At 46.9% G+C, this 22256-nt stretch overlaps 1 protein-coding gene across 5 annotated transcripts in view; it reads left to right on the top strand.

Moving 5' to 3' along the window:
- The window catches only part of AXL (AXL receptor tyrosine kinase), a 51339-nt gene extending 31543 nt beyond the window's left edge, over positions 1-19796 (top strand). For 2 of the 5 annotated variants that reach the window (XM_081962534.1, XM_081962537.1), the window contains exons 10-20: positions 434-460; positions 1622-1751; positions 1993-2084; positions 3448-3543; positions 7945-8022; positions 8658-8750; positions 11542-11663; positions 12618-12727; positions 13298-13457; positions 14755-14891; positions 15699-19352. In XM_081962534.1, coding sequence (XP_081818660.1) covers positions 434-460; positions 1622-1751; positions 1993-2084; positions 3448-3543; positions 7945-8022; positions 8658-8750; positions 11542-11663; positions 12618-12727; positions 13298-13457; positions 14755-14891; positions 15699-16062 — 1409 coding nt within the window. In that variant the 3' untranslated portion in view covers positions 16063-19352. Of the gene's footprint in view, positions 1-433; positions 461-1621; positions 1752-1992; positions 2085-3447; positions 3544-7944; positions 8023-8657; positions 8751-11541; positions 11664-12617; positions 12728-13297; positions 13458-14754; positions 14892-15698; positions 19353-19401 lie in introns of those variants that run through there. The other 3 variants (XR_014176177.1, XM_081962535.1, XM_081962536.1) reach the window with 3 other exon arrangements.
- The last annotated feature ends 2460 nt before the right edge of the window (positions 19797-22256 follow it).

Below are 22256 nucleotides of genomic sequence, written 5' to 3'. Positions count from 1 at the left end.
CCACCCACCCATCCACCCATCCATCCATCCATCCATCCAACCAACCAACCATTGATTCATCCATGCATCCACCCATCCACCCATCCATCCAATCATTGATCCTCCACCCATCCAATCTTTGATCCTCCATCCATCCAGCTTTGATCCATCCACCCATCCAATCATTGATCCATGCATCCAACCCATCCATCCATCCATCCATCCATCCAATCATTGATCCATGCATCCACCCACCCACCCACCCATCCTTCCATCCATCCAATCATTGATCCATGCATCCACCCACCCACCCATCCACCCATCCATCCAATCATTGATCCATCCACCCATCCAATCATTGATCCATCCATGCATCCATCCTTTCTTCCACCCACCCAACCACCCATCCCTCCATCCACACACATAGTTTTTAATGTTTTTTTCCCTCTTGCAGGTGAACTACTACCAGCTCCTCAGTCAGGTGAGAGGATTTTTTCTGAATCCAAGGAACCCTATAAATGGAAAGCTGGGATAGACAACTTCCCCCAATTAGGGCTACTACCTCTTCCATCCAGGGATCCTATGGAGTTTTGCAATGCACGTCTGAAGGTCCTAACTGTCTTCTAGAAAGCTTCAGAGGCTAGATAATCCACCAGGATCTGTGACGGGACAATTCTGAGGACGAATTGAAATCCACTTTTCAAAATGACTGTGTAGCATATGAAAAAGCATTTAGACCTACGGCTCAGCCAGAATTCATTTTAAATCATGGTCAGCACCTAGTAAGCTATCAGGAATGGCTGGAGGTATCCTACAAGCCAAAATCAAACCACATTGTGGCCTTAAGTTCTACCGCTGCGCCTGGCCACTGTGATTTTAAACCAGTTTATAATAATGCCACCAACTCAGCTCATTGTCGCTTAGTGAATAAACCATGATCAAGAAAAACCAAGGAACACATCTAACCAACGTATTAGTTGAAAGGAAGACGGGAACCTTTGCCATCCATTCCTTAAGGATCTCCTGAGGCATTGAGCTTAGAGGTTGGAACCTGAGAAGAACATGGGGAAGTCTTAGTGACCAGCTGATCTCAGCTGGACAATGAGGAAGAAGAAGTGGAATTTCTCCATTGTCTCCTCAGAGTTAGATGATGGTCCAAAACTAGCTACTAGATTCCCGAAGAGAATGTTCACAGATCATCCTCAACTTAAAACCACAATTGAGCCTGGAATTTCCATGGCTAATCAAGACAATTGTTCAGTGGGTGGCGACCCGTTTTACGACCTTTTTGTCACAGTTAAGCAAATCGCTGCAGTTGTTAAGTGAACCTTGTGGTCATTAAGCGAGCCTGGCTTCCCCCATTGACTTGCAGAAGCCAGAAGGACACAAATGGCAGTCACATGACTCTGGGGACAGTCCTCAATTGCCATAAATATATGCCAGCTGCCAAACACCCTAATTTTGGTCCCGTGACTGTGGGGATGCTGCAATAGTTGTAAGTGTGAAAAGTGGTCATAAGTCAGTTTTTCAGTGCCACTGTAATTTCGGGCACTCTACAAAGAGTTGTGAATCGAGGATTATCTATCCAGCTTTACCTACTGGAAAAGCTCTACTCGCTAACAATAGTCTCCCTTCCTCACAGTAGGAACCTCCGTCCCTTCCTTCTCCTGGCACTGGTGGTACGTGGTGATCGCCGTGGCCACTGCCGTGGCAGCCACCATCTTCATTATCGTCTTCTTGGCACGTATGAGGAAAAAGGAAACACGCTACGGGTAAGGCGAAGGTGTTCCTCAAGAAAGGCCACCCTTTTTTTAAGCCAGAGGTCCCCAAACTTGACAACTTTAAGACTTGTGGACTTCAACTCCCAGAATTCTCCGAATTCTGGGAGTTAAAGTCCACAAGTCTTAAAGTTGCCAAGTTTGGGGACCTCTGGTTTAAATCTTTCATCGCACATGGGGGAGTTCTCATGGGGGGACCAATCAGGGCCCCATTTCATGTTTTCTTTCTACTCAGGGAAGCATTTGAGCCCAACATGGAGCAGGGAGAGCTGGTAGTTCATTATCGTGCCCGAAAATCCTACAGTCGCCGGACCACTGAAGCTACTTGTGAGTTCCTCTTCCCCACAAATCCAACATGTATGAGGGCGGAGCAGTTTGCCTGAACCGACACTAAAAAAAATGCTACGGTTTCGGGCGAACTGGTAGCGCCAACCATCAGCTGTGCCCCAGGATGATTCTTGCACAGCTGATCGTCAGAATGTTTAAAAATGCTACCGGTTCGGGCGAACTGGTAGCTCCAACCATCAGCTGCGCAAGAATCAGCTGTGCCCCAGGATGATTGCTGCACAGCTGATCGTCAGAGCTACCAGTTCGCTGTGAACCAGTAGCATTTTTTTAACATTCTGACGATCAGCTGTGCAACGATCAGCTGTGCCACGTGATTTCTCATGGCACAGCTGATTGTCGCACAGCTGTTTGTCAAAAAATGCGGGGCGAACCGGTAGTTCCAACAATCAGCTGTGCGACATTAGGGGTGTGCCTGCGTGCAAGGCATGCGTGTGCGCGCAAAGTGAACCGGTAGTGAAGCGAACTGGTAGCAGACTTCAGAGCATTTCAACCCTGGCGTGAGTTTACATTGAGATCCAGCAAGCAGTGTTAATTGGGTTAATTGGTTGTTTTATTGGAGATGTTTTGTTACCAAACTCGGTAACATCATCAGTGCATATGAAGCTTTCACATTTCCCCACCATTCTAGCAGTAGGAGTTCATGCCCATCAAGGCAACAGATTTAGCAAAACTGAGCCAGACCCTGAGGCAAACTCTGTAAGTCTTATGGACCATAATCGTTCTGTACATATAACCATCAAGAGTCCAAAAATGGCTAGGTAGATTCCATAAGTTGAAAGAAGAAAGTTCTCATGGTGGAATCTGAACCAGGTCAGGAGCATCTACCCATTTTTCCTTCAGAAGGAGAAGATCAACCCAACTTAGATAAGGTCTCCACTCATGGCTAATCAGGAAACTTTGCTATAATCCAACCAAGATCTGGAGATGTTTGAAGCAACAGTAGAAGTCCTGCCTTCTGCAGTACTATCTGAAATTTTGGCAGCCTCAATTCCAGGACATTCAGCCGGGAAAGCTGGACTATGTTGGCCTCCTAGATGAGATGCCTGTTTTGGATCTCATGATGGCCTGATCCTCCATCTGCGGAAGAGCAAGCCACCAGCCACACCAATTCTTCTTCCGTGGCATTTAGGAATTGTCCCCCCTTTCTCAGTTGCCACCAGTTTAGACTTTAGACCAAGGGTGTCCAACCTTGGCAAATTTAAGACTTTGTGGACTTCAACTCCCAGAATTCCCCAGTTGCCATAGTGAATGAAAATGTGTCTGCATAGGAATTCTGGGAGTTGAAATCCACAAAGTTGTCCAAGTTGGACACCTCTGCTTTAATCTCCTTTTCTTCTTGCAGTGAACAGTCTGGGCATCAGTGAAGAATTGAAGGAAAAGCTTCAGGATGTAATGATTGACCGCCATAGAGTGGCCTTGGGCAAGACTCTTGGAGAAGGTAGGCTCTTGGGACCAGTCTCTATTCAGTGTTTGATGGACTGTATTTTTGTCCCAAAGAAAATTGGTTCAAGGTTGGGGCGGGGCTTTTACCACATAGAAAGGGGCAGGAGCAGCCTGAAAAATGAAATTTGATGTTCTCACCTAGCCTTCCTGAGAAAGCATAAATTACAATCTTAGTCCCCCAAACCCCCTTTTATTCAGACGGCTGTGAATTATGGTCATTCACAGCCCGCACAGCTTCCCCAACAGTCTGTGAAGATTCTGACAGATGTCTGCTCGAGTTGCCACAGTCTTTCAGGGGAATGTTGATAAGCAGCCACCTTTATCTCCCTTGAAATGCTACCAGAGACCTAATTGCCAAATTAGTTTTGCAAGGCCAACCTTAGCACAGAGTCAAACAGAACTTCTCAGAGCTTGAACCGACTAGATAAACTAATTGCTTCCTGCAAAGGCTCACCTCCGTTTGCTCCTCTTTTATGTCTTATGGGAGGGGCCAATCATCTCCAAGCCTTACTCCCAAGTCGACCCTGTTTTCTTAATTGTTCTTGCCTTCTGGCAGCTCTCCTTGTGGATGACTTTGCCTTCATAGTAGTTCCTAAATTGGGGATAGTTCCTGATTGGTTTACCCAGTGTTTCTCATTGTGTGGCAGTGTGGACTTCAAGTTCCCAGCCAGCAAGGTTGCGAACTTTAAAAATGTGTGGATTTCAACTTCCATAATTCCCTAGTTAGGAATCTACTGAACTTTTAAGACATGAGAACTTCAGCTCCCAGAATTCCCTAGGAATCTACTGAACTTTTAAGACATGAGAACTTCAGCTCCCAGAATTCCCTAGTCAGGAATCTATTGAACCTTTAAAACATGAGAACTTCAACTCCCATCATGGCTGGCTGGGGAATTCTGGGACTTGAAGTCCACCCATCTTAAAGTTCCCAAGTTGAGAAACACTGGATGAATTCTTAAGATCTCCATGTTGGCATCCCTGAGGACCAGTCTGAGAGACTCTTTTTGCTTTTGATGAAAAATAATAACCCACCACGCAACCCTTGCGTAAGATTAAACACATGCATATTTAGGAGGGGAGGGAGGGAAATAGCCCACACATTTGCACAATTATCCTAGAGGGAAAAAGCCTGAAATTGCATCATGGAAATAACTGCATGAATGTGTACTTGAATTTATGAGAATTGCACAACGATTCATTTCGGTCCTTGGAATGGTTAGGATTGCTGGAAGTCTCTTAAAACGGACTTCTTTTTTGGCCTGCTAATTGACTGGTTTTGTTCGGTTTGTTTCCTTTGCTATGGCAATTGTTTTAGTCTCTGGTTGGATGGCTCATTATGTCCTGCGCTGGGCAGCGCTTGGGGTGGGTTTGGCCCCTCGTCCATTTTTATAGCTTAATGACGTATGAATTGGCCCTGAATGTGGAGCCTGGTTTCTACGACAACCATAATCATCTACTACTACACCATTACTAAGCACTCTCGCTGGCTCTCTTGCCGTCAAAATAGAACAAGACGGAGGGCTGTTTTGCTCATTTAGGTCAGAGGCCTGGCAGACTTTCCTCCCCAGCTTCACTTAGCAAAGCAAGAGGCTTCCTCCAAGCCCAGCTGGGATTCGTTTGGAAGCTTTTCAAAAGAAGGGAAACATTTGGAGTCGTTTTCCTCAATGAATCTTCCTCTCTCACTCCCTCTCTTCCTCCTCCTTCCTTCTTTCCTTCCTCCCACCCTTCCTCCCACCCCTCCTTCCCTCCCTCTTTTTCCTTCCTTCTCTCTCTCTCTCCCTCCCTTTTCTTCCTCCCTCCCTCCCTCCCTCTCTTCCTCCTTCTCCTTCCTTCCTTCCTTCCTTCCTCCCTCCCTCGCTATCCTTCCTTCCCTTCCTTCCTCTTTTCCTCCTTCTCCTCCTTCCCTCCCTCTTTTTCCTTCCTTCTCTCCCTCCCTCCCTCCCTCCCTCCCTCCCTCCCTTTTCTTCCTTCCTCCCTCCCTCCCTCTCTTCATCCTTCTCCTTCCTTCCTTCCTTCCTTCCTTCCTCCCTCCCTCCCTCCCTCCCTCCCTCCCTCCCTCGCTGTCCTTCCTTCCCTTCCTTCCTCTTTTCCTCCTTCTCCTCCTTCCCTCCCTGTCGTTCCTTCCTTTCCTCCCTCCCTCCTTCCATCCTCCCTCCTTCCTTCTTTTCTTCCTTCCTTCTCCCTTCCTTCCATTCTTTCCTCTGCTCCCTTCCTTCCATCCTCCCTCCTTCTATCCTCCTTCCCTCCTTCCTTCTTTCCTTCCTTCCTTCCATTCTTTCCTCCCTTCCTTCCTTCCATCCCTCCTTCCATCCTCCCTCCCTCCTTCCTTCTTCCTTCCTTCCATTCTTTCCTCTCTTCCCTTCCTTCCTTTTTTCCTTCCTTCCCTCCCTCCCTCCCTCCCTCTCTCCTTCCCTTCTTTCCTCCCTCCCTCCCTTCCCTCCTTTCTAACTTTGAACAGTCACTAACCAAATGGTTGTCAATTAAGAACTACCTGTATATATGATTTTGCTTGCCTGGATGTGCTCGTGTGCTCTTCATTGGCCTCTGGCAACTAAACAGTCAAGTCCATGCAGTTTTCTTGGCAAGGTTTTTCCAAGCGCTTTGCCCCTGCCTTCTCCCAACGCTCATAGAGGAGAACCAGACAAAAACGGAAATATCACCCCATTGGATTTGGGCTCATCTTAAAGCAAAAATAGAATCCCCTGGTTCCTTCCTTCCTTGGTTCCTTTGCCCACCACAACCCGCCAACTCCCATCCCAATTATAAATATAGTCGGATAAAACCGGAAAGCGCATGAAACCAGCTATGTATAGCGGGCGTACCAAATGCTTCGCCTTGCAAATGGTTTGCTTTAATGCAGGGACATCCAAACTTGGGAACTTTAAGACTGGTGGACTTCAACTCCCAGAATTCCCCAGGCAGCCATGGGCTGCCTGGGGAATTCTGGGAGTTGAAGTCCACCAGTCTTAAAGTTCCCAAGTTTGGACACGCCCACTTTAATGCCATTCCAAAGGGCATCAACCTTTCTGGAGGTTTCCCGTTCTCCAGGTCCAGCCGGAAAGATCGAAATTTAAAATAAAATAAAGTAAAAACTATAAAGGAGGATCATTCTGGCTTCTCAATTTTCCCTAACTGTTTTTAATTATGGCTCCTGGAACTTTGGCCTGGAATGGAATGGAAACCTCCATAAAAATGACCAGCCGATCCTGGCTAAATTCATCCCACGCCTTCAAGATTGGGCGACAGGAAGCCGTTGTTGTTAAAATTGTCTGGCTGAACCCCTACAAGTGATTTACTACTCAGCGTAGCTGGTCCTGTTTCTTACAAGCCTGGGTTGAACAGCAGTCGTTTTTCTAGGGAGAGGCAGTTAGCATCTGTCCTCCCTTCCTTATCTGAGCTATCCTTTTTTTTTTTTTTCCCTTCTTCCCTTCAAGTAGGACAGGCTCCTAATAATTCCTGAGTTGGGGAAAAAGAGCATTTTGCTATTCCCACCCAACAATATAAGGGTGTGTGGGTGTATTTATTCCCTTAGAAGCTTTGGATGACAGCTTTTTCCCCCCCTGCTACGTGGCTGGATTTCATAACTTTGCTTTTTTTCTTCCTTGGAAATTCATCCCTCTCTGGCTTTGAATCGCAAGAATTCAGAAAAAGAAGTCCTAAAATCCTTCCTAAAATCAAATTCAGATCAAGAAGGGATTCAAAATCACCCTGGGGCTCAAAGAAACACAGCATCTGACAATCAAATTTGGGCAATCACCGTACTGTGAGTCCTCAAGTTACGGCCCACAACTGAGCCCAAATTTTATGTGGCTAATTGAAACATTTGCTCAGTGGGTTTTCGCCCCGTTTCACGACTTTTCTTGCCACCGTTGTTAAGTTAGTCGCACAGTTGATAAGTGAATCTGGCTTCCCCATTGACTTTGCTTGTCAGAACGAGATCGCATAAATCCCTGGACACTACAACCGTCATAAATATGAGTCAGTTGTCAAACATCCAAATGTAGATCATGTGAGCATGGGGTTAAGTGTGAAAAACAGTCATAAGTCACTTTTTCAGTGCTATTGTGACTTGGAATGGTCACTAAATGAACCATCGTAAGTTGAGGACTACCTGTAATATCTTCTTTTTAAAAGACCTTATTCATCCTAATAAATGTCCCAAAGGTGCTTTTTCTTTTTCTTTGAAGACATTTTGCTTCTCACCCAAGAAGCTTCTTCAGGGGCTGGATGACGGAGAATCTACCACAGATGTCATAATAATAAACCTTTTACGATTATAGCAGGGGGTGATACGAGCGGCACAGGGCCATCCTAAAGGTGGCAGGGATGTCAACCATATTTGATTCTCCTCAGAGAAGCCCAATGAAGAGTCTTTTCTGCTTTTTCTTTTTTCCAGGAGAATTTGGCTCGGTTATGGAAGGCCAACTCAGCCAAGACGGCGCCGTCTTTAAAGTTGCGGTCAAGACAATGAAGAGTAAGTAGTCACAAGAAGAGGACGCAAAATACCCCTTTTTGATGGGAGGGTTAGAGCTGCCTCAACCCCAATAAACTGAGAGAGAGAGAGAGGGAGCACAATTATCCTGAAGGAATACCACTCTGCATATACCCAGAGGTTCCCTTTCCTCAGTGTTAAGTCTCCTAAGTATGCCTGTCGCGGGTCCCCTCTCCTAAAGAGGTACGTCTGGCAGAAGAAGTAGCCTTCTCTGGGGTGGCCCCCTTCCTTTTGGACATCATTCCCACAGAGATTAGACTGATACTCTTGAAAACCAAGAGGTATTTATTTAGGCTATTAGACAGGAAAAGGAATGAATTATATCTTTAGTGTCGAGTAATTGTGGAACACACCCACCCAGACACGCACGGACATGAACTTGAATCCAAAATGCACACTCTCACTGTCAAAAGTACTGAGATTTGACACTATAGATTATAATTCATTCCTTTTTCATTTCAGCAGCCCAGGTGTTCCAGAGTTATGCTGGAACACACACGGACATTTTCTATAGATAAATAAATAAATAAGTCTTATGTCTGTCAAGTTTTAGGATCAGAAATCCTTGAGCAAGGATTAACGCTGCCAAAGCATTAATGTCTTTCTTCTCTTGTCAGTCGCCATATGCACCCGCAGTGAGATGGAGGACTTCCTCAGTGAGGCCGTTTGCATGAAGGACTTTGACCATCCCAACGTCATGAAATTGATTGGTGAGGGACAGAGCGGTCTCTTCTTTTATGCCCAGTTTTTTTGCAGACACCTAAAGCATCCATGGTCTCCTCTTTCTAGCCCAAATCTCTATAGTCTCAACAAAGCCAACCATAAGTAACGGTCAACAGGGCCAGCCAATAAAAAATGATCAACAAGATCAACTCTAGAGAGTGGTCAAGAAGATTAACCATAGAGAGTGAACAAGAAGGCCAACCATAGAGAGTTGTCAAGAAGGCGAACCATAGAGAGTGGTCAACATGGCTAACCATAGAGAATGACCAAGAAGGTCAACCATAGAGAGTGGCCAAGAAGATTAACCATAGAGAGTGATCAAGAAGGCCAACCATAGGGAATGGCCAACAAGGCCAAGGTTCCCCAATCTCGGAACCACAAAAAGAGAATGAATGCAGATCTGCCAATCCAATGCTGAAGACAGCTAAGAGCATAGAAGAATGTTTCTCAACTTCAACAATATTAACAAGTGTGGACTTCAACTCAGGATTGGGGCTGGACTAGAAGACCTCCAAGATCCCTTCCAGATTCTATTCTATTCTACTCTACTCTAATTCTAATTCTATTCCCAGAATCCCTCAGCCAGCATGCTGGGAAGCTCCAGTCCAAGCAGGCTGGCTGGAGACTTTTGGGAGTTGAAATCCATGCTTGCTAACGGGGGAATTCTGGGAGCTGAAGTCCAAGGATGCCAGCTAGGGAATTCTGGGAGCTGAAAGTCTCATGCCTTAAACTTGCCAAGGTTGAGAAATACTGCTCTAGCAATTCCAACTCACCTTGAATGTGTCAGATTACCTACTCCTTTCCTTAAGGCCTGCCTCCCTCTTCTTCTTCCTCTTAGTAAATTCCCAGACTGGGATTGACATATAAATCATGGGCAGATTTGCAATTTCCGGCATGGGGCAGAGCAGGGGTGGGGGATGAGGAGAGGAGAGCAGCCCAGCCTGGAGAGATCTGCAAAGCGCACCTTTACTCATTCCATCTGGGGCAAAAAAAATAATTTTTTTTAGCTAGAGCCTGGGGGGGGGGGGGGGATGGAAAAGAAAGGAAACAGGGCTTGGGCTTTGGGGAAGTGGGGGGAGGGAGAGAAGGGGCTGGGGAAAGCAGAAAGGACAGATTGTCCCCTGGGGGGATGAAGCTGTGAGCGAGAGGGAACGGAGAACATTACTTGGGAAAACAGATGTTGGCAAGATTTTCGGAATCCTGACCGGGACTGGGCTGACAGACGGGTGGGCGGAAGCTCAGCTAATTCATCTCAGACTTGTTTTGGGGTTTGGGAGGCAGCAAAGTGGGACCTTCTCACTCAGTCCTCCCCCCCTCCACCCACACTCCTCCTCCTCCTCCTCTTCCCTGTCCCTTTTTCCTGCCCCATGGTTCATGTTAAAAGAGGAATACGGCCAAAATAACATTAGGGCTTGGTAAGAAAGACCACGCTTGTATCCAGCTTTGGTCGCAACGATATTAAAAAAGATGTGGAGACTCTGGAAAGAGTGCAGAGAAGAGCAACAAAGAGGATTAGGGGACTGGAGGCCAAAACATATGAAGAACGGTTGCAGGAACTGGGTAGGTCTAGTTTAATGAAAAGAAGGACTAGGGGAGACAGGATAGCAGTCTTCCAATATCTCAGGGGTTGCCACAAAGAAGAGGGAGTCAAACTATTCTCCAAGGCACCTGAGGGCAGAACAAGAAGCAATGGGTGGAAACTAATCAAAGATCGAAGCAACTTAGAACTGAGCTGGAATTTCCTGACAGTGAGAACAATTAATCAGTGGAACAGATGTTGCCTCCAGAAGTTATGAATGCCCCAACACTGGAAATCTTTAAAAAGATGTTGGATAACCATTTGTCTGGGATTGTGTAGGGTTTCCTGCTTGAGCAGGAGGTTGGACTAGAAGACCTCCAAGGTCCCTTCCAACTCTTTTATTCTGTTATTCTTGCAGGTTTGGTGAAACGATTGTGGCAAAGGTCATGCTGAAAGTGGATAGCCCATGCAAAGCAAAGGAGGGGGGCAGGGATGGGGCCTGGAGGGGTCAGAGGTCAGCTTTGGATTTGGAAGGGAAGGAGAAGACCAGCTGTGTTCTTTCTCCTGACCCTTTTAAATACTTGTCGAAGGGTTTGCAATGAACCTCCGCCGAACAGATCTCGTGTTGCATGAAAATCTCCCATCTCAATTTATTTTATTTTGTGGGATTCGTGATGCTGAACAACTTCATTGCATGTTTGTGAACCACAGTGCCTGGTCTCACACAGCATGCTAAGTGCAAGTAAATAAATTGCATCATGGTTTAGCAAGAGAAAAGCCAGCCCCTTCCTTTCTCTTCCTGATCAGTCTTTCTTTCTTTCTTTTGATAAAAGGGGAATATTTGCAGCTCAGGGAGGGTTGGCATGAGGAATCCTTGGTGCTCTCTGAGCTGGACTGTTTTCTTGCAGACGTTTCATGACCCAGATAGGTAACATCATCAGTGCTCAGTGATGTTACCTAGTTTGGGCAATGAAACGTTTGCAAAAAAAGCAACCAAGCTCGAGAGCACCAAGGACCCCACGCAGTGGTGAAGTACAATTTTTTTTTTACTGCCGGTTCTGTGGGCGTGGCAGGGGAAGGATGCTGCAAAATCCCCATTCCCACCCCACTCTGGGGCCAGCTAGAGGTGGCATTTGCCGGTTCTCCAAACTATTCAAAATTTCTGCTATCCGCTTTCCAGAACCTGTCAGAATCTGCTGGATTTCACCCCTGACTCCGCTTTAGAGAATTCACGGATGTCCTCTTGCTCTTTCCCGAAGGTGTCTGTCTGCAGAACACAGAAAGTGAAGGCTACCCGTCCCCTGTGGTGATCCTGCCATTCATGAAGCATGGAGATCTACACAGCTTCCTGCTATACTCCCGGCTCGGGGAGAGCCCCATGGTAGGTAGCAATCCTGCAGGACCGTTGATTCTTAGCCCTCAAACAATGGACAACAGCTAAATATGAGCCAGCCGTGTGCAGCACCAGCCAAAAAAAGCCAATGCAATCCTAAATTGGATTAACAGGGGGATACAATCAAGATCAAGGGAGGTGCTAATGCCACTCTATAAAGCCTTAGTAAAACCACACCTAGCATGCTATAAAAAAGATGTTGAGACTCTAGAACGAGTGCAGAGAAGAGCAACCAGGATGATGAGGGGACTGGAGGCTAAAACATATGAAGAATGGTTGCAGGAACTGGGCATGGCCAGTCTAGTGAAGAGAAGGACCAGGGGAGACAGGATAGCAGCCTTCCAATATTTGAGGGGCTGCCACAGAGAGGAAGGGGAGTCAAACTATTTTCCAAGGCACCCGAAGGCCAAACAAGGAATAATGGATGGAAACTGAACAAGGAGAGATTCAACCTAGAAATAAGGAGGAATTTTCTGACAGTGGGAACAATCAACCCATGGAACAGAAGTTGCCTTCGGAAGTTGTGGGGGCTTCATCACTTGAGACTTTCAAGAAGAGACTGGACTGCCATTTGTCAGAAATGATGTAGAGACTCCTGCTTGGGTGGGGGGTGGACTAGATGACCTACAAGGTCCCTTCCAATTCTGTTAATCTGTTAATCTGACTCCATTCCAAAGGTGGCTAAATCCCAGCTGAGATCCTAGTTCTTGTTGGTGTCTCTTCTGATTGTCCCAAAGATGCTTTTTTTCAAGAGGCAAAACTGGACTTTCTGGTTTTTCTTTGAAGATATTTCGCTTCTCATCCAAGAAGCTTCTTCGGATCTGACTGGATGGTGAAACATTGGAATTCCTCAGCCAGAGCTGAAGAAGCTTCTTGGATGAGAAATGGATGATGGAGAATCTCCATAGACACTCCTCTGATTAGGTTCTTCTTCCTTCACAGTACCTGCCCACCCAGACGTTGGTCAAGTTCATGGTGGACATTGCAAGTGGCATGGAGTACCTCAGTAGCAAGAACTTCATTCATCGGGACCTCGCGGCCCGCAACTGCATGTGAGTGTGTACAGGTGGAAAACCCTAAAAAGGGGGATTTAGAAGCGGTTCCAAATAGCATCCAAAAGTAAATCAGAGTCCAAGGCAAAGTATTGCTCAAAGTTCCAATTTATTAAGAGAGACATGTTGGCACTTCTGTGGAAAACCCGAATCTCAAAGCTTCCCGGTTTTCCCCACCCAGTTGAAAGTTCAAGATCTTCCCCCTACACCCACAAGTCCATCCTATGGTCCAATCTCCCACTGCCATGCTGGCAGCTTCCACCCATCCAGTTCTGTTCAGGTGCAGAGGTGCAAAGACAAAGGATGACCTTGGCTTTCTAGAAAGAATTTTGTTATGGCTACATATCATCTAACTCCTTACAATCCCCCCCCCCCTCCCGTTTTCCCACCATAGAAAATGCATAGTAGAATAATAGAAAGTCTGGCAGGCCAAAGATCCAACAGAAAAGATGGCTGCAGGCCTGGCACAGAGATCAATGTGGCCCCATCAGGATCCAGTTCGGGGTGGTCCCCCTTATCTTCACCCCTTAAAGCCTTTCCTTCAAGAGCCCTTCGCATTTCCCTCCGCAGGCTGAACGAAAGCATGACCGCCTGTGTGGCCGATTTCGGCCTCTCCAAGAAAATCTACAACGGTGATTATTACCGCCAAGGCCGTATCTCCAAGATGCCGGTGAAGTGGATTGCCATCGAGAGCCTGGCCGATCGCGTTTACACCACCAAGAGCGACGTAGTGAGTCTCCCTTTTCCACACATCTCCATCTTCAGTGTATCATATTACCGTGCGTTCTTTCCATGCATCTTTACTCCTGCTATCCCTTTATCTTAATGCCATACTCTAAATAAAATAAATATCTGAACTGGCCAGTTCGGTTTGGCTAGTCTAGTAAAAAGAAAGGGCTAGGGGTGGCATGATAGCGGTGTTCCAATATTTGAGGGACTGCCACAATGAAAAAGGGGGTCTGTTCTAATCTAGGCTTCCTGAGACAGTCAAAAGCACACACTTAATCCCAAAAAAACCTTTTTAAAATTTCAACGGCTGCGAATTATGTTCATTCACAGCCCGTAATGAGTCACAAATAGTTTGTAAAGAGTCCGACAGAAGTCTGCCAAAGTCTTTCAGGGTAAGGCTGATAAGCACCCACCTTTATCTCCCTTGAAGCGCTGCCAAAGACCTAATTGGCAATTAGCTTGCAAGGCCACACGGAGCACGGAGTCCAAACAGAGCTTCAGAATTTAAACAGACCAGAACGAACAAAGTTGCTTCCTGCAAAGGCTCATGTGCCTTTGCTCCTCCTTTATGTCCTATGGGAGGGGTCAATTGCCTTACTCCCGAGTCATCCCTTTTGTCTTAACTGTTCTTGCCTTCTGGCAGCTCTGCGCATGCGCGCACTGGGAACAAGCTCCCCCTGTTCCTCTACTTTGCTGATGTCCAACTTTGGAGGCTACAGAGGCAGCACATAACTCCCAGATAGCCCTGGTCCCCTCTCTGCCTCCGGTAGTGTCATCCAAGCCTTCCCAAGACTCCAGGACTGGACCATGTTCCTCCCCAACTTCCTCACTGTCTGACTCTGCTGCCAGCTCCGCAGGCCGCCAGCGGATCACAACAGGGCCAGCTTATTCTCCAAAGCACCTGAAGGCCAGACAAGGAATAATGGGTGGAAATTAATCAAGGAGAATTAAAGGGAAATTTCCTGAAAGTTAGAACAATGAATCGGTGGAATGACTTGCCTCCAGACGTTGTGAGTCCTCCAAAACTGGAGGTGTTTAAGAAGAGATTGGGCAGCTACTTGTCTGGAATGGTGTAGGGTCTCCTGCTTGAGCAGAGGGTTGGACTAGAAGACCTCCAAGGACCCTTCCAACTTGATTATTTCTTTGATTAACTTCCCAGCCAATAAATCGTTTGTTTTTTTTTTGTTCTCGCTGGAAACCATCTTCCAATCTTTCCAACTGGGAGCATCTGGACCCCGTCTGGATTACAGATTTCTTCTGCCTCCCTTATCTTCTTTCTTCTAATCTCTACCCCGCAGTGGTCCTTTGGAGTCACCATGTGGGAAATCGCCACCCGAGGCCAGACGCCTTATCCCGGGGTGGAAAACAGTGAAATTTACGACTACCTACGTCAAGGCAACCGACTCAAGCAGCCGATTGACTGTCTGGATAGCCTGTAAGTAGCCTCAGTTTCTCGCATTGTTGGGAAAATATTATAGGCCTTCCCGTTTCCCTACCCTGAATGGGTTTGGCACAATCCCTGCGCCTGCCAAAGGATACCAACTTCCGCCTAAGTTTGGTGTGCTACTCCCAGAAACTTTGGAAAGAAAGCAGAGGAGAAGGGATACAGTTGGGGTGAGAGGAAGGGACAAAGCCAACATGGGGGTGTCAAGGGAAAGAAGAACATTTGCAGGGTTCTGGGTGCTCTTTCAACTCGCTTATTTTCCTGCAGACGTTTTGTGACCAAACTAGGTAACATCATCAGTGCTAGAAGGGAGTAGGGTGGAGGAGGAAGGGGAAAGGAGTGGGGGAGGAGGAGGAAATGGAGATGGAGGAGGAGAAATACTGTGGATCTTTGGTGCTCTCTGAACTTGGTTATTTTCCTCCAGACATTTCATTACCAAACTAGATAACATGACCAGTGCTAGAAGGGTGATGGTGGTGAAGGAGGAGGAAGAGGAATGGAGGAGTTGGAGAAGGAGAAATACTGTGGTTCCTTGTTGCTCTCTGTACTTGGTTGTTTTTATGTAGACGTTTCATGACCCAACTAGCTAACATCATCAATGTTAGAAGGGAGTGTTTGCTCTCTCTTTATAAACCTCACTTCCTTCTAGCACGCTGTTTGGGGAATTCTGGGCGTTGAAGCCCACCAGTTTTAAATTTGCCCAGATTGGCAACCCCCTGCTGTAGAGCCCCAAAGGGAATCTATTCTCCAGAAATAACTTCTCCGTCTTCTTGTTACTCCTCCCCCTCCCTCCCCCAGGTATGAGCTGATGACGAGCTGTTGGGCGCTGAACCCCCGTGACCGTCCCACGTTCGAAATCCTGTCCCAGGAGCTGGAGAAGACCCTCAAGTCCCTCCCACCCCCCAAAGATCCCGAGGAGATCCTCTACGTCAACATGGATGACGGGGTAGCCCCGGCCGAGGCGGAACTGGGTGCCGTGGGAGGCCTGGGCCCCGAGGAAGCCCTGGGCAAGGAGAGCCAGCATCTGAAGGCCATGGTGACGTCCGCCGAGATCCACCCCCCGCAGGCAGCTGGCCGCTACGTCATGTGTCCCACCCCCCTCGAGAACAGCCGGCTCTTGACTGAGCCCCTCAGCTGTGCGGCCACTGAGGAAGGGGCCTAAAAAGAGAAGATCTGCAGACCCCTGTGCTGGGTGTTTATGTAGATGTTGCAAGGCACTCTGCTGGTGACCCCCACCTCTCCGCCCCCAAGAGGGGGCTTCCAAAGACAAACGCTTGAGACCCACAGCCATCCTTCCCCCGAGGAATCGCCCTCTCCTGATCCCACTGACCTCTGTCCCAAATGGAGGTCTTTCTTACCTGCTCCAGTCACCTGGACCAGAGTATTCTGTCCGAGGCTTCCCAAGAGCATGAAGCAAACTCCTTGTCCCGACAAAAAAACCCTTTTATTAATTGACTGTGAATTCTGCTCATTCACATCCAGCAAAGTCTTTCAAGGGAGGATTTACAGTCACAGACCTTCTCTGGCTTGGAGAGCTGCCAGGCCGATCTCTGCAAAACTTGGCAAGGAGCCTCGGAGAGTCACGAACCAATGAAGCGAACTAATGGTCTCCTGCAAACTCCACTCCCCTTTCGCTCCTCTTTTATTTCCTCTGGGAGGGGCCATTCATCGTCCACCTGTGGCCTTACTCCCGTCGACCCCTCTTCTTTAGCTGTTCCCTTTGTGTAGCAACTCTACGCATACGCACACTGGGAACAGGCTCCAGCTGTTCTTCTGCCTCAGGAAGGCTGCCACGGTTATAAGTGTGAAAAAGAGTCATCAATCACATTTTTCAGTGCCATTGTAACTTCCAACGGCCACTAAGCAAATTGTCGTAAGCTAAGGACTACCTGTACTTTGTAGCTTACTCCCTCCAGTTTCTTACCCCCTTCCTAGTTTTATTTCCAGCTGTTTCACTGCCGCGATTTTCTGCTCATCGCCCTTGACTTGACACCAAGGACAAATGAAAGGGGCATTCACACTAAACCAGAGATTTCCAACCTTGGCAACCTGAAGCCTGCCAAGGTTGGAGACCCCTGCTCTCAACCTCAGTGTCAGGGTTCCAAAAAACACCCCCAATGAAATAAAACTCCAAGGCTTGAATTTCCTCAAAGGTCCACTTTATTAGAGATGTCATGTTGGCACATCTGGGGAAACCTGAATCTGAAAGCTTCTAGGTTTTCCCACCCAGTTGGAAGTTCAAGATCCTGCCCCAAACACCCACGAGTCCACCCCATGGTCCAATCTTTCACTGCCACGAAGACAGATCCCTCCCATCCACACCCAGCCAGGCGCAGGGACAAAGGATGACCTTGACTTTCTGAGAAAGAATGTTGTTATGGCTACACATCACCCAACTCCGTATAATCCCCATTTTCCCACGGTAGAAAGGGCGGCATGCCTGAAATCCAAAAATAAGGTCTGACACACAGATTGAATGGAGCAAAGTGATGGGTTTTTTAAAAAATCTAATGGACTTTTCTAACCCAGGTGCTTCTCAAGAAACTTTTCTGCCCCCTCTCCACATCTGGCTCCTGAACTGCATCCCAAGAAGAAAATTCGGACTGTTCTACTCTGAAGACCACTTCAGGGTTACCTCCAGAGCTTACGGGATTCTTGAGAAGACCAAGTCTTGGGAAGACTGACTAACATTTTAATTTTAGCCATACCTGAACAGGGCAAAAGATGATCTCTGGGGAGACCAAGGATCCTACAAAGATAAAAAAAAAACAGAACAGAGTTGGAAGGGACCTTGGAGGTCTTCTAGCCCAACCCCCTTCTCAAGCAGGAAAGTCTATAGCGGGTTCAGACAAATGGTGGTCCAAATCTCTTCTTAGAACACCTCCAGTGCCTATCCAGGTGAGGACTTAAAAAACGGTTAAAAATGGATGCTTAACCTTTCGTCCTTCTCTGCTGCAAGAGGGAAGGAGGTTTTTTTTTCTTTCTTTCTTGCGTTTTTGTTTTGCAAGGCGTTTGCAGAAATGAGAGACGGACCCACCTGGATCGGCTAGCTAGGAAATGCCTTCCCCCCCCTCCAAGGAAAACCCCCAATCTCAATTTTCTTCCTGAAAAAGCCTCCACCTTCAACAGCTGCAGGAAGATGGAAATAACCCCCAGCATCAGTTCTCCATCGCCCGTTTTTATGTCCTGGGGAAAAACCCAACCTGCGCAAACCCTTGGCACCTGACAGCTTGTATGTCCCCAACTGTGTCATACAAAGTGGCATTTCTCAATCTTGGCAACTCCAAGGCCTGTGAATGTCAGCTCCCAGAATTCCCCAGCCAGAATTGACTGACTGGGGAATTCTGGGAGTTGAAATCGACGTGTTTTATAAAGCTGACTTAGCATGCTGGCTGGGGAATTCTGGGAGTTGAAGTCGACACATTTTGTAGGGGATGGGGGTGGTGGCGTTTTTTATCCCCATTGTGAGGAAAGCCACCGTATCTTCGGACTGCTGATTTCTGACCACATCTGGAGAGAGAGCATCGTTTGGCCCATATTCTAATCTAGTTAGTTTGGACTTTAGTTTGGCTATTTGGGCTGCGGTGGGTGGTCATCCTTGATTTGCACCCACCCCCCAAGCCTTTTGGAACAGAAACTAACCGAATGTCTTGTATGGGAACTTAGAAAAAAAAGTGGTTAACATAGTCACCGAGTTAAGGTTTCCCGCAAGACAAGCCGATAGAATTGTACAATGCCAACTTTTCCCCTGCCGTTGAATTCTATTTCCAGGGACTTCATTCCAGCTGCAAAATCATATTTTCCATTCTACTTGCCAGCATGTCTTGCTGCAATCTCATCTTCTTTTCCGGGTCTGTAAGGAATGCCCAGATTGGAGAAAGGAGGTGTTACTGCTGATCTTAAAAGCAGGGCTGTCCGACCGTCGCTATTTAAAAAACCTGTGGACTTCAAATCCCAGAATGCCCCAGCCAGCATGTCTAAACCCCTCCTCCTTTTTTTACATGCAACGCACCTCCTTTCCCTTTTGACATTCCGTGTACCTGTTGTGTTATTTGACTTTATCTGCTATTACATTAAGACAGGAATCCCCAAACCTGGCAACTTTAAGACTTGTGGACTTCAACTCCCAGAATTCTCCAGCCAGCTGGCTAGAGAATTCTGGGAGTTGAAGTCCACAAGTCTTAAAGTTGCCAGGTTTGAAGACCTCTGCGTTAAGATTACAGACTATCGAGCTGAAGTGCACACAGCCCAGTGAATTATTTTCTTTTAGATTCTTATTCATGATTTTTAAATATATATATATATAAATAAATATATAAATGTATATACTTTTTAAAGAGAAAAAAATGCTGTATATGAAATGTTCCCCCCCCCCCCACTCATTACTTTTGTAAAAATGCATTTTCCACTCAGGTCTGTTTTTAGAGAATGCTCTGTGGTATATTTTGCTTATAAATAAAAACTTTCTTTTAAAATACATATAAGTGTTGCGGCCCAGCAGCTGCCGGCTGAGCTGTTGGTGGACTCTGACAGCGATAACCATTATGAGACTGCTCTGGAGGATGAGGAAGACTCTGGAGGGTGTTTGGAGTCAGAGCAGGGACTAGAGAGGCCTGTTGGCCACCAGGTGGCATCTGAGTCAGGGAGCAGTGAGGAGGAACAGAGGGAGGTTGTTCCTGATGTGCGTGTGCGTAGAGCTGAGAGGAGAAAGGAACAGCTGTGGAGAAGATGTCATAGAAGGAAGTAAGGACAGTTGGCTAAGGTTGTGGCTCCTCCCAAAGAGTTTATAGGTGGAGTGACGGGAGGGGAATCTTTGCAGGAAACAACAGTCCATTTTACTAGCCGTTGAGAAAGCATTCCGTAAATTTAATCTTGGTTTCCTGAAGATAGCTTTCTAGGCTCCTAGCTAAGGGGTGTCCTAAAATTCTAATTTCTGAGGGGGAAAGGAAGTTATGGAAAAAAGAGGGCTGGAAACAATCGGGACATAATAAATTTCCCAAGCAAAACAGTTTGTTAAATGAGTCACGTCCAATTTTACAAGCTTTTTTTTTTGCCATGTTTGTTAAGCGAGTCACTGCAGTTAAATGAATCATGAACAAATCTGGCTTCTCTCAATCATTTTGGCACCAGGGCACCTGAGGGCAGAACAAGAAGCAATGGGTGGAAACTAATCAAGGAGAGAAGCAACTTAGAACTGAGGAGACATTTCCTGACAGTTAGAACAATTAATCAGTGGAACAGAAGTTGCCTCCAGAAGTTGTGAATGCCCCAACACTGGAAGTCTTTAAGAAGATGTTGGATAGCCATCTGTCTGAAACGGTATAGGGTTTCCTGCCTAGGCAGGGGGTTGGACTAGAAGGCCTCCAAGGTCCCTTCCAACTCTACTATTGTATTGTATTGTATTGCATTTTCCTTATCGGAACGCAGCTGGAATGTTGTACATGGCAATCACATGACCCCAGAATTAGGTAAAATTCAGCTAGTTCTGATAGGTTGCCGGAGAAACGGCAAATCCCACCTCTGGCTGGCCCCAGAGTGGGGAGGGAATGGAGATTTTGCAATATCTTTCCCCTGCCACGCCCACCAAGCTGTGCCCACAGAACCGGTAGTAACCAAAATTGAATTTCACCACTGCCTTCATAAATATCGGTTGCCAAACAACTGGATTTTGGTCACGTGACTGTGAGGATACTGGGGCAGTGAAGAGTTGGAAGGGACCTTGGAGGTTTTCTAGTCCAACCCTCTGCTCAGGCAGGAGACCCTACACCATTCCAGACAAGCAGCTGCCCAATCTCTTCTTAAACACCTCCAGTTTTGGAGGACTCACAACTTCTGAAGGCAAGTCACTCCAACGATTCATTGTTCTAACTTTCAGGAAATTTCCCTTCAATTCTCCTCGATTAATTTCCACCCATTGCTTCTTGTCCTTCCCTCAGGTGCTTTGGAGAATAAGTGGACCCCCTCTTCTTTGTGCCAGCCCCTCAAATATTGGAACCCTGCTATCACGTCTCCCCTGGTCCTTCTTTTCACTGGACTAGCCAAACCCAGTTCCCTCAATCGTTCAGCACCTGCAGTTTAGCCTCCAGACTCCTGGTCGTCTTGGTTGCTCTTCTCTTCGCACTTTCTAGGGCAGTGTTTCTCAAACTTGGCGACTTTAAGTCCTGTGGACTTCAACTCCCAGAATCCCCCAGCCAGCATAGCTGGCTGGGGAATTCTGGGAGTTGAAGTCCACAGGACTTAAAGTCGCCAAGTTTGAGAAACACTGTTCTAGGGTCTCCCAACATCTCCATTGGTAGCTGAGCTAGGAAGCCTTGTTTGTTCTTTAAAAACCAATGCAATTTGTATTGGAAGGGGAGCGATAATCCCTTGTCCCCCCTCCCCCTCACCAGGCAAAACCACCATCAATAGGCACATTCAATTGCTTCCTAGAACCATTGTTGAATCAAGCCAAGCAAGTCACAGGGAAACAAGGAAGTCCATTTAGCATGGGGGGGGGGGGGGAACTCCCGTTTCCCCAAACACATTCTTCTTAATCGGGGTTGAGCTCTTTTCCAATCAGCCTTAAATGGGGCCTTTCTGTTTCTCAGACTGTCCATGGGGAAGTAAGATCAGTAGGAAACTGAAAACTAATAGGAGAGAAAGTGAATACATACAGAACGAGGAAATGGGGAAACGTGTGATAGATAAATCTCTGTTTGAGTCAAGGGTAAGGGCGTGGTAAAAACAACAACAGCAACAACAACATGGTAACTAAGACACAAATGCCAATTCTCCTTCAGTTGAAGGAAAAGAAATGGTCCCAAACCCAGTTTGATTGGTTTATTGGTTGGTTGGTTGATTGGTTGACAAGATGCCTTCCAGTTAGAGTCAACATTTAGTGAACACATAGATTAAAAAGGTAAAGGTTCCCCTCGCATATATGGTTCCCGACTCTAGAGGGCGGTGCTGATCTCCGTTTCAAAGCTGAAGAGCCAGCACTGTCTGAAGCTGTGTCCGTGGTCACGTGGCCGGCATGACTAAATGCCGAAGGCGCACGGAACGCTGTTCCCTTCCCACCAAAAGTGGTTCCTATTTTTCTACTTGCATTTTTACGTGCTTTCGAACTGCTAGGTTGGCAGAAGCTGGGACAAGTCACGGGAGCTCACTCCGTTACACGGCACTAGGATTCGAACCGCCGACCTTTCTGATCGACAAGCTCAGCATCTTAGCCACCGAGCCACCACGTCCACATAGACACATAAATTAGGAGTCTCCAAACTTGGCAACATTAGGACTTGTAGACTCCCAGAATTCCTCAGCAAGTAGGGTTAGGGTCGACAAGTCTTAAAGTTATCAAAGTTGGAGAACATTAACACA

Source organism: Natrix helvetica, assembly GCF_964273705.1.
Source record: "Natrix helvetica genome assembly, chromosome: 9".
Taxonomy (NCBI): Eukaryota; Metazoa; Chordata; class Lepidosauria; order Squamata; family Natricidae; genus Natrix; species Natrix helvetica.
The sequence above is the reverse complement of the archived record's forward strand: the minus strand, read 5'-3'. Positions and strand labels throughout refer to the sequence as shown.